The 18,670-nt window shown below is 38.2% G+C and overlaps 1 protein-coding gene across 2 annotated transcripts in view; it reads left to right on the forward strand.

Annotated features, from left to right (window-relative positions):
• The window catches only part of Ptp36E (protein tyrosine phosphatase 36E), a 77,333-nt gene that overhangs the window by 37,783 nt on the left and 20,880 nt on the right, over positions 1 to 18,670 (forward strand). For both annotated transcript variants that reach the window (XM_085197801.1, XM_085197802.1), the window contains 2 exons: positions 1,062 to 1,149; positions 13,261 to 13,337. In XM_085197801.1, the coding sequence (XP_085053927.1) occupies positions 1,062 to 1,149; positions 13,261 to 13,337 (165 nt within the window). The remainder of the gene's footprint in view (positions 1 to 1,061; positions 1,150 to 13,260; positions 13,338 to 18,670) is intronic.

Below are 18,670 nucleotides of genomic sequence, written 5' to 3' on the forward strand. Positions count from 1 at the left end.
TATTTCATCTCCTCGAATGGAAATCTAGCTCTACAACCTATCGCGCTTATAGCCACATAACCGTACCCCTTCTCCACGAAGGGCCTCATCCTTATTTGATATATTTTAAGAATCTTTCTGTTTACATATAAAATAAATATAGAATGCATAATAAAAATAAAAGTAAATTAATTTAGAAATTAATATTATTTATTAATAGATAGTGTTAAATGTCAAAGTTATTTTAAGTTTAAGCTGAGCAACAAAATGTTTAGAGTTTGCCGCTTCATTGGGCGTTTGCTTTGATAGAACCTAATGAACAAGTTAATTTTAAGTAATAACCTACTTTCGAGGGACCCTCGCTGAAAACCCTTTGTGGGCACCTCCCTTTTATGTGGCGGTCTTTATTGTATTGGAATTTAATTTATAACTTCATCGTTTCCTATAAAACAAATATTGGACGTGTATTAATTTTATAAAGGCATTATAATTTATTTAATTAAAGGAAAAACTCTTTCTCTTGAGGTCGTGCCCCTGTCGAACTGAACTTAATGGTACAAAATTTTTGTTCCCCGATTTACGAGACATTCCATTTTTAGTGAGGGAACTCAGCGCTTAATTTTTTGTTAGATTAAGATCGAAATCAAATCAGCTTCACGTTGTATCCTGCACTCAGCAAGGTAAACAGAGGTAACTTAGTGTCAAAACACTCCGTTCCCCACTTTCCGCCGAAATTTTGTATTCTTTGCCTCAACACCTGAGCGAAGAAATGAAAATACAAATTTCAATAAATATTTCATTTCTACAAGTGGGGATCGAACCCACAACCAATCGATTTTACAGTCGCACTATGCGCCACTGCGCCACGACTGGCCTTTTTATTAGCAGAGCATTAATATGAAAATATTTTTTTCATATTTGTCATAATTATTAAATCCTCTGGTGTTATACGGGGTCGTGGGCAGCGGTGATCCCTCATCACACCATCGGGTGAATCATACACTTGTTTACTTTGTTCTTTTTCCATAAAAAAAATATAAAAATTCTGTCTAATATTTTTTTAACATATTTCTTTATTACAGACCGCAATCAAAGTGGAAACGCACGCCTGTCGGCACGCCCAAAAGAAAACAAACCTGTACAAGAACCAGAATCAAAAAGTTACTCCTTGTAAGTATGCATATAATATTCTTAAACTATTATACATTTTCAGCTACTATGCTTTTTATTATTATTATGTATTTTTATATAGCCCCCGATGAAAGCAGAGAGATGGTGTAAGTGTCTGTTAAAGTGCATGTGTATGTCTTTTTAAGACATCGTAGCTCCCAAACGTATTAACCAATTCTGTTTTTTAAATGTGTCTTAATTGCAAGTGTTTTTAGCGCTGACTTTTTATTAATATCAGATGTTTTTAATTATCAGATGAAAATCTCTTCGAGAGTTTTGCCTCTCAACATTCAATGTCCCGAAGCAGAAAGAAATGGAGTGTATTAACACTACGTTTTCTCTCTCTTTCATGCTGAAAAAACACAACAACAATAAAGTTAAAATTGTATGCCCAAGAGTATTTTTCCGATTTACTGTTAGCAAAACTACACAACTTTCTACAAGTAATATTCTATTGAATGAAATTCAATATTTCAGGCCAATTATTTCCTTCTATACGAGAAGTGAGTATGTAGAATTGCATAGCTACTTTATTCCGTGAACTGTAAAGGCGAAATTGCGTCACCTACTTCTTTAGTACTTGTGCATAATAAATGTACCGGACGGGCGGAACTCAAGTGAATGAGCCGCTGACGCCCTGCACACTATAGGTTCCAGATCATGGGAACACGGAGTATGCTGAGACCCCAAGACGTTCTTGTGAGTCGTTCTTGTGAGTCGTTCTTGTGAGACGTTCTTGTGAGACGTTCTTGTGAGACGTTCTTGTGAGACGTTCTTGGGAGTCCTTCTTGTGAGACGTTCTTATGAGTCGTTCTTGTGAGACGTTCTTGTGAGTCCTTCTTGTGAGACGTTCTTGTGAGACGTTCTTGTGAGACGTTCTTGGGAGTCCTTCTTGTGAGACGTTCTTGTGAGTCCTTCTTGTGAGACGTTCTTGCGAGACGTTCTTGCTATACATTGAAACAAGATACTGAAACAGGATGTTGAAACAGGATATTGAAACAAGATGTTGATCACTGTATAACGGTCGGTGACTGTCGGCTCTATTCGTGTCTTGTTCCGATTCTATCTTCTTCCTGTTGTGCTCACCGTTGATTGCCGACTGTCTCTGTCTCGCCCGACGCGCACCTCCGTTGCGCGGAGCTAAACGGTAACGAGAGCCGCGAGCCACCGAGCCGTTTTATCTTTATTTACAACAATATTTTTACTATGATTATCACACATTTACATTTATATTTTAATAACTAAAAATCGGATGTTTTTACAATTTATACATATTAAAAGAACATAAAAATATCTATCTATCTATGTATAAAACATTATACTATTTAAGTATTATCTATTATTAAATTACGAAAAATGCTGTTACGATGACGAATTTTACATGAGTTTTTACAATGAAAATTCTCTCTAAAATTAATTACACACATTAGGAATATACAAATCTGTTATTTTGTTACAGAAAACTATGACAAACAATAATTAATAATAAAATTTACTATACGGAAGTTACTATTATATAAAAAGCGATTAATGCGGCAAATCATAGTACAAGTATACAAATAAGATATAAAGTCGAAAATTATTATCTAAAACGGAACCCAAATCTATTTATATTTATTATTTAATGTAATTACTTATTTACAAAGGAAAAAACACTATTAATTTAGAAAAGACACTAATAATAACATTCAAAATTACGAGAGTGGTATGACGTCACTTTTTGCCAAACTAAACAGTCTCTAACATGTTGTGACGAGTTCACAGCCGATGATGCGCGTCGGTTGTCGCGAACATTTCTCCCGCCGTGCAGAATCAGGTCTCGATGTGATGCTGCATCTTTCCCGCGGTGAGCGACGACGTCTTCTTACTTTGGAAGCGGAACGAGTTTTTTGGTTGGCCTTTTCAGAAGACCACCCTTAGTGCGTACTTCAACTATTCGCACTTGTCCATCTGCACCTGGATATACTTTTTCTATGCGTCCTCTTGGCCACGTATTTCTTGGAAGTTGTGAGTCGGCTATAAGTACCGGGTCACCTATTTCATAAGTAGGGCCTCGACCATGAGGCTCCCGCCGGTGTTGAAGTTCAGGGAGATATTCGCGAACCCAGCGTCTCCAAAACATGTCCGCTAATATCTGTGAGCGTCTCCACTGCTTTTTGCTATCGATGTCGTCCTCACTAAATGTGCCAGGTACAGGTAGACGAGCTGAACCCCCAAGTAAAAAGTGATTGGGTGTTATAGATTCTTCGTCGTCATTGTTTACAGAAACATGTGTGAGGGGACGACTATTCACAGTATATTCTACTTCGCAGAGTAATGTAGCCAAAATTTCTTCTCGGGGGTATCTCTCACGAAGAATAGTGTATAGAGCTGTTTTCACGCAGCGAACAAGACGTTCCCATGCGCCTCCCATGAATGGTGCAGATGGTGTTATGAAACGCCATGCGATGCCTCGACGACTGGCTTCTTCTTTGAATGCTTCTCGAAGTTCTTTGTCTGCTCCATGCATGTTTGTACCATTATCTGAGTAAATTTCGGAAGGACATCCTCGACGTGCAGCGAATCTTCGCAATGCAAGTATGGCAGAGTCTGCGCTTAGGCTGGCGGCGATTTCCAGGTGAACTGCTCTAGTGGTAAGACACGTGAAGAGTGCGACGTAACGTTTCACGTGTTGTCTGCCGACGACTACTGTGAGAGGGCCAAAATAATCTAAGCCGGTGTATGTAAATGGTCTTCGATGATGAGCGAGACGGGATTTAGGATGATCACCCGTAGAAGGCTGTGGGGGTTGTGCCTTGCGAATACGACACTTGAGGCACTGATGAACTATCCTTTTCACGGTGGGACGAAGACGAATTACCCAAAAATGTTGACGTACTTCATTTACTATTATTTCGGTGCTGCTGTGGTGAAGACAACGGTGGGTCCAATCAATATATAACTGTGTGATGTAGTTATCTCCATCTAAGACTTGTGGTTTCTTTGTTTCGTCTTTTATTCCCTCGGCGGCGGCTATACGGCTGCGAAGAACGACAATGTCATCTCGGAGTTCTACGGGTAATGAATGAAGGCGACTTTGTTTGGCAATAGTCCTGTTGTATCTTAAGTCTGTGATATCTTCATTGAAAGATTCTTCTTGAGATGTTCGGATGAGAAGATTTTCTGCTTTTGTAATGTACTTCGAATCCAATATCAGAAAATTGTTGGAATCCATAGATTTCTTGCTATGTAGAGTAGTAGATTTCTTTTGCAATGTTTCTCTTCGTTTGTTCCACGTAGGATCTGATTCCATATTTCTACGTGTTCGCTTATAAAAGATCTTCTCTTTTTTATTTCTGCAAATATCTAAAAATTGCAAGACTCTAGCTGTGGCACGAAGTAGTCGCTCCCATTTTGAGAAGCGTTGTGGATCAGGAATTGCTTCACGTAATTTTGTCTTCAGCTGGAGTTCTTTAACGGTAAAAGTATGTTCTTCACCAGTATTATTTGACACGACCGGTTTTTCGATAGGCCAGGTACTCGGATTTTCTTTCAAGAAGGCAGGCCCGTGATACCATTCATGATCAGCTCCAAAATCAGATGGTACTTCTCTGGTGGCTATATCGGCGACATTGAGCTTAGAAGGTACCCAACGCCATTCTTCAACTTTGGTATATTCTTCAATGGCTGCTAGTCTATGTGCGACAAATGGCTTATAAGACCTGGCTCCATTTCTTATCCACGTCAGAACTGTCTTACTGTCTGTCCAAAAGATTTTGCATTCCGGCGCAATACGATGTTCTTTTATGACAGCTTCTGCTATGCGAACTCCCATGACGGCTGCTTGTAGTTCTAAACGAGGAATTGACATAACCTTGAGCGGGGCTACTTTCGCTTTAGCCATGATCATGTTGACTTGGACTTTTCCATCCGGAGCAACCACCCTCCAGTAGGCAGCTGCTGCGTAGGCTGTTTCACTGGCGTCGCTGAATATATGTAGTTGTACAGATGTGGCATCACTATAACCAGAGTAGCATCGAGGTAAGCTCACATTTTTCAATTTCTGAAGGTGTAGCATCCATTCTGCCCACTGCTTGGAAAGATCTTCATCCAGATGTTGATCCCAATCTATAATTCTTCGCCAAGATTCTTGAAGAATTTGTTTAGCACGAATAGTAACGGGTGAAGCGAAACCAAGTGGGTCATAGAGTGACATAACTATCTTCAGAGCTTCTCTCTTCGTAGGAGCTGTTTTCTTTAATAAACTGGGCGGTAATCTTGCTAGTTTTAAATTGAATCGTAATTCATCGGTTGACGGTCTCCACATTAAACCCAAAATCTTTTCTTCTTTGGTACCCAGGTTAATAGTTTCTGTCATATTTGATTGTTTTTCAAGTTCATTTATTATTTTCGGGATATTTGAAACCCACTTGCAGAGTTTGAAACAAGCTTCTCCGTGGATATGTTGGACCTTTTTGGAAGTTTCTATAGCTTCTTCTATACTTCGGAAACTGTCTAGGTAGTCATCCATATAGTGGTTGTGGATGATAGCTTCCACTGCTTCTGGATGCGTGTCGATGTACCTTTTTGCGTTCCAATCTTTAGCGAATATCGCGGTGCATGGTGAACTCGCAGCTCCAAATATAAGCGACGTCATGCGATATTCTTCAGGAGTTCCCTCCCGCCGGTGTCCTCTCCACAGGTAGCGAAGGGCATCCCTATCTTGAGGTCTTACTTTGACTTGCATAAACATTTCGGCTATGTCGGCTGATACAGCGAAAGCATGACGGCGAAATCTCATCATGACTCCAGGAAGCGATTGAAGAAGGTCTGGTCCAGTCAAGAGGAAATCGTTTAGTGACATACCTTTGGTTTTAGCAGCGGCGTCGTGAACAATGCGAAGCTTCTCTGGTTTAGCCGGGTTTTGCACGTCGAAGTGTGGCAGGTACCATGTTCTGCCTGGAGAGATACTTTTAGGTGCCACCTCAGCGTAGCCCTTCTGGACGAGTGATTCCATTTGTTCGGTGTATCTCCTTTTCAGTTCAGGATCACGATCAATTTTTCTCTCTATTGATATGAGCCTCTTCAGCGCCGACTCATAATTATTAACCATGATGCTGTTCTCTGATTTCCATAAAAGTGTGGTTTCAACATGCCCATCTTGTAAACGGTGTGTGTGTTTCTTCAAAATGTTTTCAGCCTTTATTTCTGGATCAGAGTCTGGCCGACGCGGATTAATGATAAGAGATTCCAAGGCAAAGTAATCTCTCAGTTGTTCATCCATTCTATCTTCAATAGCAGTAACTTGATTGACGAAATGGATTTTCTGACCCAATGTCCTATTGTGCGCACCATGTAGCACCCACCCGAGCGACGTGAGTGAAGCGATTGGTTGGTTCTTCGGTCCTATACGGACATCTTCGGCGAGTAGTAAATTCCAATTGTCTTGACCAATTAGAATTTTAGGCGTGGCTGAGTCGTAGGTGAGCTGGTTCTTCAAATCTATTAGATGATCGCAGGCAGCTAAGTCTTCTTCACGAATTGTTTGCGGGGAAAGATTAAGATGTGGAACGGTACGAGCTGTAAAGCTAATCTTCTTTTTCTGTGAATTAGCAAGTGTCACGGTAACACGCCTTGATCCCGGCGTTTCAATAACTATATCCCCGATTGCTTCCATCTTTAAAGGATCCAGCCGTCCCTCAGCACCGACTTCCTTTGCCAAAGCTTCATCTATGAGAGATACAGTTGATCCGTCGTCTAATAGAGCGTATGCGGAGGTTTCTCCCGCCGGTCCATGAACTCTGACTGGTATGATTTTAAGATAAGCATGCGCCTTTGACGGTACCCATGCGTTGGCCACGGTTTCCTTTTCTTCTTGTTGATTTCGAATTTCTGATTTCTCCTTTTTATCATAGTGTAGTAATCGATGATGAGTACCGATGCATCCCTTAATATTGCACTTCTGTGGTTTACAGGAATGTCCTGATTGTCGGAACCGCAGGCATCTGAAGCACAGTCGGTGTTCTTTGGCGAGTTCCCATCTTTTATCTGAGTTGGCATCTTGAAATTTCTTGCAGCTAATACTGTGATGACCTTCTTTGTTACAAATTTTGCACGTACTTTTCACCATTCCATGAAATCTATTAGTTTTCCTTTCTTCGGTAGTATTGTGCGTTCTATGTATCACACGACGAGTAGGCTCTGAGTGCGGGATCTCTGTTGAATAAGGTGTGCGACATGCTGCTTGTTTGGTGAGAAACTCGCTGAAGTGCGTCAGGTCTGGTTTGAATATAGATGCTTGTTCCTCGTACCACCTGGTACATAACGACGATGGTAGCTTTTCACGAAGGGCCCTCGTTATATCTGGCGCAGTGATAAAGTTGTGTAAATCGAGGGCGCGAAACAGATTGACACTGCTTCTTACCTTACTGGCGAATGCATGTATCTCCTTTGGATTGTCAGCACAACGAGGTAGAGATCGAAGCTTGTCATATTCACTATATGCGATTGCATCTGGACGACCGAAATTCATTTCAAGCTCTTCTATGATGGCATCCGGTTTTGAATGAGCTATGAGTTGTGTGTCGACGACTTCCAATGCTTTTCCAGTTAGGCTTCTTCGAATTCTGGCTGTATTTTCAACTTCATTGAAGTATCCCTTAGTGTTTTCATATATGGCCCTGTATGATAGCCATTCATTTAACACTCCACTATATGTAGGAAGATCCATGATGACTTTGGACGCGACGGGAAAATTGTATGACGATGATGGAGGTAACATTGTAGGTTTAGGTACCTCTGTTTTCATACACAACGATGTAGGAGCGGTTTCGGCTTTTTCGCATCTTTTCTTCAAATTTTCTATTTCCTTTTTTAGCTCCTCTATTTCCTTTGTTGAATCTCTCTGTATTGCTTGTTGATTTTCGGAATTGTTGCCGATATTCGGATGTTGAGGCATTCTATAGCATGACGGCACTGGATGTGGTTGCCTCGGAACATCTGCACATGGTGTAAGTGATTTTTGTACGATTTGTGCATTATCTTCAATCCAGGAGCTAACGTAGTCGGTTTTCGATATATTATCTTCCTGGGATTCTGAACTATCTGATTCAGCATCTTCCAGAGCTATTTGCGCGAGTTCAAGCTTGATGCGAAGTATTTCTTCACGAGCATTTCTTGCTCTACGTCTGGATTTCGTAGACTTCTTCGAGTTTGCACGTTTCGAAGTTGTCGACTTTATTTGTGTGCCTTCAAATTGTTCCTCCTTGTTAATTGAAATAATTCTTGAGTCTTCCTTTTCGTCACTTGGTACTATTAAGTTCTTTTCTATTTCGGAATCCTCTTGTGTATTCGTAGGCGGGTGTGTCACCTCTGTGTGACTAGATGAAGGGTCGGCTTCATATCTCAATCCCTCGGATCGACCTCTTGATCTTGTGATAGGCATCTTAGTAAAAACCTACGATAATTGGTAAAACTCACCAAGACGAAACGATAATACTCGAAGGCGGATGCACGAAGATTCTCGGAGACGAACGACGACACTCGAAGGCGGAAGCACGAAGATTCTCGGAGACGAACGACGACACACGAAGGCGGATGTCGGAGGATGATGCACGAACACTCACGAAGACTTACGATAATACTCGAAGGCGGATGCACGAACACTCACGACGTGACTTACGGCGCGATAGATGTCAGCGCAGTAGCGAGCACGACAGTCAATGCGGACGCCAACGGAGGCGGCGGAGAGCGCAGCGGAGAGCGCTATGTGACGGAGAACACTGCGCGACGGAGAGCACTGCGCGATGTAGTACGATAATACTCGAAGGCGGATGCACGAAGGTTCTCGAACACTCACGATAACACTCGAAGGCGGATGTCAGAGGCTGATGCACGAACACTCACGAAGACTCACGATAACACTCGAAGGCGGATGTCAGAGGCTGATGCACGAACACTCACGAAGACTACAGGCGAGTAAGGCGACTTCAGCACAGTTGCGAGCGCGACAGTCAATACGGAATATACTGCGCGATGGAGCACGGCGCGACGGAGAGCACTACGCGATGGAGCACTTACGAAGACTCACGAAGGCGGATGCACAAAACACTCACGACGTGACGGGATATGTGACGTCAGCGCAGTTGCGAGCGCGACAGTCGATACGGATGCGAAACGCGACGGCGAATGCGTTTGCGAGCGCGACGGAAAACACTGCGCGATAGAGTACTGCGCGACGGAGCACTTGCGCGACGGAGCACTGCGATAACTTGCACGATGACGGATGATGCTTCAGCTTCGGTGAGGAGTCCCCAGATCCAGCTCGAAGGACCAGCACGTTGTACCGGACGGGCGGAACTCAAGTGAATGAGCCGCTGACGCCCTGCACACTATAGGTTCCAGATCATGGGAACACGGAGTATGCTGAGACCCCAAGACGTTCTTGTGAGTCGTTCTTGTGAGTCGTTCTTGTGAGACGTTCTTGTGAGACGTTCTTGTGAGACGTTCTTGTGAGACGTTCTTGGGAGTCCTTCTTGTGAGACGTTCTTATGAGTCGTTCTTGTGAGACGTTCTTGTGAGTCCTTCTTGTGAGACGTTCTTGTGAGACGTTCTTGTGAGACGTTCTTGGGAGTCCTTCTTGTGAGACGTTCTTGTGAGTCCTTCTTGTGAGACGTTCTTGCGAGACGTTCTTGCTATACATTGAAACAAGATACTGAAACAGGATGTTGAAACAGGATATTGAAACAAGATGTTGATCACTGTATAACGGTCGGTGACTGTCGGCTCTATTCGTGTCTTGTTCCGATTCTATCTTCTTCCTGTTGTGCTCACCGTTGATTGCCGACTGTCTCTGTCTCGCCCGACGCGCACCTCCGTTGCGCGGAGCTAAACGGTAACGAGAGCCGCGAGCCACCGAGCCGTTTTATCTTTATTTACAACAATATTTTTACTATGATTATCACACATTTACATTTATATTTTAATAACTAAAAATCGGATGTTTTTACAATTTATACATATTAAAAGAACATAAAAATATCTATCTATCTATGTATAAAACATTATACTATTTAAGTATTATCTATTATTAAATTACGAAAAATGCTGTTACGATGACGAATTTTACATGAGTTTTTACAATGAAAATTCTCTCTAAAATTAATTACACACATTAGGAATATACAAATCTGTTATTTTGTTACAGAAAACTATGACAAACAATAATTAATAATAAAATTTACTATACGGAAGTTACTATTATATAAAAAGCGATTAATGCGGCAAATCATAGTACAAGTATACAAATAAGATATAAAGTCGAAAATTATTATCTAAAACGGAACCCAAATCTATTTATATTTATTATTTAATGTAATTACTTATTTACAAAGGAAAAAACACTATTAATTTAGAAAAGACACTAATAATAACATTCAAAATTACGAGAGTGGTATGACGTCACTTTTTGCCAAACTAAACAGTCTCTAACATGTTGTGACGAGTTCACAGCCGATGATGCGCGTCGGTTGTCGCGAACAATAAATATTTTAATAAATACACTTGTATGTTAAATACAATTTCATATTTCAAATATAACATTTTCGTGAAATTAAATGAATGAAATATTTGTTAGAAATCGGAAGCGGTTAACGTCTACGCCAGTTAAATATTTAATTCCTCGAGTAGGTATCGAACCCCCAACCAGCCACGTTTACAATCACATGTTTGTGCCTCTAAGCCACGACTGGCCCCCAATCTTATTTAACGAAAAAACCCATTTTCCTCGTCCCCGTAGAAAAAAATACATATAATTGTCTTACAACCTGTTCATTCGGCCCGGTGGCTCTCGCATTAATGACAAAAGAGATTGTGTTTATATTTGTACTATTGAATGAATATGAATGTATGACCGAATGAAATGAGCGAATGGATGAAATGAGTTTATGAACCCTTATACTATACATCTTATTACCACCGATTGAACTCATTACCACTGCACTCAATTAACTAAAAGACATCAAGTAAAATATGCCAATAACATACAAAAGAGTCAATATAAAAAAGTATTTTAATCTGAACTGAGTGCCCAAAGTAATTAACATTTTTATCTGGGTTAATTCTGTACCGTAAAGAAAATAGCTTTTGTGAATAACAGTTTATTTAAATATTATTTCAAAATTAAAATATTTTAAATAATATGAAGATATAATTGCTTGCCATTTATTAAACAAGTTTTATAAAGCCATTTCAATAAAGTGCAATCTTTTTTGTAAATAAGTGTTGGAAATCGAATTTAAAAAATTATAGTATAAACTCACTAAAACCAGTAAAATTTCAGGCCACGCTTTATTGGGTAAAACTGTTAGAAATTACCTCTTCATCAACTACGTCAGAATGTCCATCGATTCGATATATATTATACTACCTAACTAATTATTTCTTAATAAATTACTACTTTTCTAAGCCTTATTCTTTTTCCCGCATATGGCAGAGCGGGTGAAGAGCATGTAGTGGTAAGACTCTCTCTTCCTCGTGTAATGATTTTATATAAATAGTTTTTATATTTACGATAATTTGTTATAGAAAAATGTAAATCAACCTCTTTGTTTAATAAAAAGATATATTTGAAAATTTATACATAGAACTAGCGCGACGCTTGATGTGTTGAAAATTCTGATGCGCATTATTAGATTTGGAGCTGAAGAGGAAAGTGGTCCTCTAGAATAAAATATTGTATTATAATTTAAGATATACATTGTACAAGCCTAATGGTATCTAGCCCTGGAAGAAGTATAAGTTCTGTAAAAGTCCTGAGATATAAATTGTAGAAGCCTAATGTTATTTAGCCCTGGAAGAAATATAAGTTCTGTAAAAGCCTCGAGGTGTTTGATTTCTTTACACTCGTTTGCCGTTGACGCAGTTGTCTTAATATATGAATGATTTTTGCCTTAAACGGATAAGAAATCTCAAATTTAAAAACTAAATAATAAAAGTCTAACCTCTTTTCTATGATGTAAAATATTATATCCATACCTATATTATAAATTCGAAAGTAACTCTGTCTGTCTGTCTGTCTGTCTGTCTGTCTTTTACGCAATCAGGGCCAAACCGCTAATTTAATTGTGATAAAATACTCATATAGAGATACTTGAGGGTCCCGGGATGAACATAGGATACTTTTTTTTTCTCATATTTGTAATATTTTCGATATATACCAATATATTAAAATAATTAATTTGACAAACAATTTATTCCGCCATGTTAATAACAATCGTCGCTACGCGTTGCTAAGCAACGGCTTGCAAAGTTTGCTGTTTTAAGAAAACGTCACCCAAAGTGAGTTTGCTTAATGCATACATGGCGCGCGCCGATATAGATTTGTATACATTAACAAAAATTAGATGATTTCTATAATTTGATATTCATCCTTATGAAAATAAATATAATAGTCACTTTTAGCATTTCATTTTGTTGGAAATTATAGCTTACTGTATAACATTCTAATAAATAATTAAGATGTCACTGATTCGAAATGATCTAGCCTACGAGTGGTATAGTATGACCGACGCGAACGGGCAGATGACTTTGATGATTTTGTAATTTTTTATATATTTTCGAATTACTATTATTTTTTATATAATTATTTGCTGCTTATAATTAATTTATCTCAGTTCCGTTATCTATACCGATGTTATACACTTAAAATATCGGAATTTTTATCATTTGAGATTTTATTTAATATTGTTCGCAAAAATTAATAATTATTTAATATAGAAAAATGTTTAGTACGCGCGCACGGCAAACTTTAGGTACTTTTTCTAATATTAAAAATTTCATTCAGTTACTTTTACTTCTTTTGTTTGTTCATTTCGGTTACTCAGATATTTTTTCTAATAATAAATCTCCACTTATTATTATTTTTTTAACTTATTTCAATTATTTAGGCTTATATTTTCGCGGGCGTAGCCGCGTCCGGGCCCACTAGTAAAGAATATAAGAGAAATAAAAAAAAAGTTAACTCAAGCCTTTTTCATTAAGAAAAATATTGTAATTAAGAAGAGAGCACTTCATTTTTTACTATGTCAATATTATTTTCGCAAACTAGAAATTTAATTACGAATCTTCTTTCAGACGACTACAACAGAGTGGTGTTGCAGACTGTCGACCGGGAACCTGACTCGGATTATATAAACGCTTCCTATATAGATGTGAGTTGTTTTGAGGATTTAATTAAATTTAATTAATTTAATTTTTAGATATTATTTTTATCAAAAATCATTCCAGACGATACACGGATTATTTGGGGTTCGATTCTCGATCTGGTGAATGCAGTATTTTCATTCCTCCTCTGGTAGACAAAGCGTAGCGTAGACTTCAGTCTCTCAACGTTCTTTATCTCCAAAATCGGAACGTGGAGATTGGAGTCTACACTAGGTAAGCTTTTGGCAGAAGAAAATAGTGAAAGGACCTATTATTTGATGATGCTAATATTAAAGTCGTTTATGTAGTAATAATACCCATTAAGATAAATATTTTCTTCAATTATTTTTATAATTTAGCAAATTTCAGTACTGAGTTCCACCACTCAACACCAGAATTCAGAATTCGGCGGAAAGTGGAAAACGGAAGTGTCTTATTGGGAACGGAGTGTCTTAACACTAAGAGTCCTGCCTATTCTGCTACATGAGGGATACAGCGCAGCGTGAAAAAAATATATAATGAGATTTCAATTAATTATTATGAGACTCCCCCTGCAATACGGGGCAAAGGCGTGAAAATAAAAAATATACATATTTTATGCAGCGTAGTCACTACACTCTATTCATAAGTTTATCATTCACAAACAAACATTTGCATAAATCTTTTTACTTTTAGGTTAAAAAAGAGAAGCAAGTTGCATTTGAACCAAAGTAAAATATAATAATGGTATGGGATTGTAAACCATTTTCATATTCATCACGACAGCTCGGCGTATGCATTTTTTACTTAGAATTTAAAAATGAATAACCCTTTGTTTTGTGTTTTAAATTTCAAGCTGCATCGTTTACTGTGTGGAATGAAATTTAATTATTATTCTAGTTTTCTATGACGTGTGGAATTTGTTTCAAATATAAATTCGGTTTTTATTAGCATTTCGTGTTGAAATATGGAGCTTAACGCCGCACTTTTTTACGAAACCGAAAAAATAAAAATCATTCTCATTCTCTTACCGCGCTACCAGAACTCAATGACTGAGGTTCAGCCAAAATACTGTTAGGTTCTGTCCTTTTTGGACGTCCACAAGTCGAGCGGGCCAGATGGAATCTTACCATCAGGTGCTTGTTTGCCTTGTCTCTTTCCACAAAAAAAATGAGAATCGATGTCACAACCATCACGTTTACACTCAGACGCCGTACGCTTCTTTTTATTTTGGACACGGTGTATCCCGCACACATCACGGTAGGCAGAGGACACCTAATTGTTAGACATTCCGTTCCCCATTTTCCGCCGAATTCTGGAAGCATTGCGTGTTTAATGGCAGAACTAAACACCGCGTTTTACCTCGACACCAGAGCGAATAAAATGGAAATATTAAATATTTTATTCCCTTGAGTGACAATTGAACCCACAACCAGTCCCGCATCACGTTTTGTGCCCATGCGCCACGAATGGCCTCTATATGTTGAAATAACATTCACATTCTCAAGTAATCAAGAAAATGTAAACAGTAGAAACTCGTAATAAATTTTATTTGTGAAGTCTCCCTTCCATTCTTTGTCTCATCTTACAAACTTTGCGGTGTCTAACTTAGGCGTCGTTAGCTGTCGTCTAAGACGTCCATAACTTTCTATTAAATGAATGAAAGCATCCTGCGAGCTAATCAGGGAACTTAAACCGGTTTCCATTTGTTTCGTTTATTTTTTATTATGCAAAAGGTTGTGGGTTCGATTCCCATTCGAGGAAATGATATAAGTAATTATTTTTTTTGCTTGCTCTGCGTGAGACTGATATGGTAATCGTTTCGACGTAACCTACTGTACCTCCATTAAGTCAGAGGTATTCTGAGTACTTAAAATGTATATCATATTAATTATTTCTCTTAATTATTTCCATTTGACAACGCAAGTAAAACCATAGACGAAACCAGTACAATACGAAAATAACAAAATTTAGCAAAAACAAAACTTATCGGAGTGAATGCCGTAATCCTATGTATGAAACACACGGTGAAGTGATTTATGACTGCGGAAAAACCCCCATCACTTCGGCCTCCAAGTGTCAACTTTTGAAAGAAGAGGGTCTTCTATTACGTTACATCTGATCCCGACTCAGTACCAGTATATTATTTCGTCTGTTTATTGAAAAATATTGACTTTCTAAATATAAAGATTTTGTATATTAAAAACAGCTAAATGCGATACATAGATACTAGGGTCAAGCCCTCTATTCTTCGCTATCTGGTCGTAATTCAGTTTTGTGAAGACAAAGTTTCTAGAGCATATAAATTAAATTGGTTAATTTTACTGATTGAATTGAACCCAAAACCGTTCATCTTGCGGATGGTGGCGTGGGATTGGCGATTCAGGGTGAGGAACTCAGAGCAGAGCCTGGAACTTGCGATTCAAGTATATTTTCAAGAGGCATCTCCAAATGCTCATTAACCACCTCTAGTGTCAGACCTTCTAGAAAAGACATTATCATCATTTACTTCATGAAAATAAAGTACCATTCTAATATCGTTCATTTCCTAATCGTACAAACGACAAAACCGGTTGGTTTCCGGAGCATTTAGCTAATCACATTAGGAATTGTCCCTTGCCTTGATTAGGCCCTTTCTAAGCAGCATCCATTCCTAACAAAGACGTAAAAGATAAAAGGAAAGAAGTTTATCAAAATTCGTTATTGAAGTTTTATATAGTGGACTACTAAATTCAGTGTACTACTTTACATTCTCATATTTTTCATACAAATTTAAGTTTTTTATGGTCTTAAGTTTTACTGCAATAGTGTATTAAAAGTGGGGAGTCCTCTCCACTTTTAATAAAAGAATAAAATGTCAGTCATAATTTTCCAAGACAACATGATAGTTCACCATCATTTTATCACGCTATATCCCGCACACAGCAGGGTAGGCAGACGGAACACTTCACTCCCCACGTTCCGCCGAATTCTGGAGGCATTGTTTGTAGAGTGGCAAAACTCAAGGCTGCGTTTTTTTGCCTCGACACTAAAGTGAAGAAGGGAATGAAATATTTAAAATATTCATTTCTACGCCCGGATATCGAGGCAAAACGCGGCGTTGAATTCCGCCACCCAACACGTAATGCCTCCAGGATTCGACGGAAAGTTGGAGTCAGAGTTTTGCTCCATGTGGGATATGGCGTGAAGCTGAAAAAAAAATAAAACGACAACCCAAAAGACCTGCCTCTAAATCTCCAATAAAAATAAAGCCGCTTAAAATGAAACAAAATAGATTTTCATTCTCTTGTTCTTTGTAATCCTTGTAAATTTAGAAATTAAGAGCACCAGCTAATTTGGTAAATGAATGAGTAGATGATGACGAGCTTTAGAACCTCATTACAATAGTATACATATCGTCTACATGAACTGTGCAATTACGGTGCAACTTGCAAGCTTCTCTGGATACGTTTCTCAAACTTAATTAACTTTCATTGTTCCGAGGAACTGTAACTGAATTGAACATGGTTGCTTCATTAGGTTCTTACTATTGAAGATAGAGATGTGTTGAAATTGAATATTACCAATTATTTTTTTAAGCGTCATCCTGTATTACTCACTCAGCTGGGCAGGCAGATGGCACTCAGTGTTAATACACTCCGTTTCCCATTTTCGCTGAATTTTAGAGGTATTGCATGTTGAGTGGCGGAACTGAACGCCGCGATTCACCAGTCTCCACCACCGTTTCTTCGAGTGGGAATCGAACCCTCAATCAGTCGTGTGGGGCATACTTTTTTGCCCCAGCACCACGACTGGCTTCTAACAATTACTAATATTACTGTTGTCAGTTCGATTTTCACTCGGCGGTATAAATTATTACCATATCCTCTCTTTGGTAACAAGACAAAACGCGACGTTGAGTTCCACCACTTTTCACGTAAAGATTCTAAAAATAGGCGGTGGGTTGAGAACGAAGTATCTTTAGTTTAGTTTGCCTCTGCCTGCCGTATCATAAAGTTAAGTGTTAATACTTAAATTTACCTAGTCAAAAACAGTGGAAAAGCAAAAAAATATTTTGTTCAATTTCCCAGAAATCTTATTTTATTTCGCTTAAATTTATACACTTTAGGCCAGACTTAATGTAAATATGCACACACAGGTATCATTTAATAGAATTTCGCCTCAAATTATCTTGACAGAAATTTTAGTCCAACAATTTACATGACAAATTTTAAACAAGGTCGAAACCCTATATTAGGGTGACATTAAGTTTGGATGAAAGTGGAAATTTACATGAAATACTTAAACCTTAAATATTTTACTCAGTAGAGAAATCATTGAGGAAGTGAAATATTTTTTTACGTTTATATTTCCATTTCTTAGCTCTGGTGTTGAGATAAAGCGCGGCGTTGAGTTCTGTCACTTAACAAGCAATGCCTCCAGAATTTGGCGGAAAGTGGGGAACGAAGTGTTTTAACATTAGATTCCCTCTGCCTCTGCTGTGTGCGGGATACTGCGTGAAGCTTATTATTTTTTATTTTACTATAATATACAATTCTTCTTGCGATATCTAATGGTGTCTTTAATACTACAGATATAGGTTGCAACAAAATTAAATCGATTGGTTTTTTTTTTGTTTGCCCAATAAGTTTACCTTCTTGGAAAAATAGCAATTATTGCAATTCCATCTGCTGCTTCTAAGTCCCAACATAAAAGGCTATATCGTTTTGTAATATTTTAAATCTTATTAAGTAAGAATTTTGTGGCGTTGGCATATATCTATTGGAATTTACGTTTAAAATATTTAATACTAGCGGACGCGCGCAGCTTCGCTTGCGTATTTAGGGTAGAATTCTAATAACCCATGAAACATGTGTTCAATGAAATATTTTTAAGAGTCTAAATTTCAAATTTTATAAACATCGGTGGCGATTTAAAGATTTTTCCATACAAACTTTCAACCCCTTATTTGTACCCTTAGGGGGTGAATTCTAAAAAACCATGAAACACATGTTTAATTAAATATTTTTAAGAGTCTAAATATCAAATTTTATAAAAATCGGTGGCGATTTAAGACTTTTTCCATACAAACTTTCAACCCTTTATTTGCACCCTTAGGGGGAGAATTCTAGAAAACGATGAAACACGTGTTCAATTAAATACTTCTAAAAATATAAATTTAAAATTTTATAAAAATCGGTGCCGATTTAATTTTTTTTCCATACAAACTTTGAACCCCTATTTCACCCCTTTAAGATTAAAGTTTTCCAAAATCCCTTCTTAGTGGATGTCCAGATTACAAAAGTAAACATCTGTCCAAATTTCACGTTCATACCATCAGCGGTTACGGCTGTGCGTGCGTCTTACCTCAGTCAGTGAGGAC

This window comes from Heliconius melpomene, chromosome 14, assembly GCF_056956725.1.
Source record: "Heliconius melpomene rosina isolate 202511_hmr_F chromosome 14, ASM5695672v1, whole genome shotgun sequence".
Lineage (NCBI taxonomy): Eukaryota > Metazoa > Arthropoda > Insecta > Lepidoptera > Nymphalidae > Heliconius > Heliconius melpomene.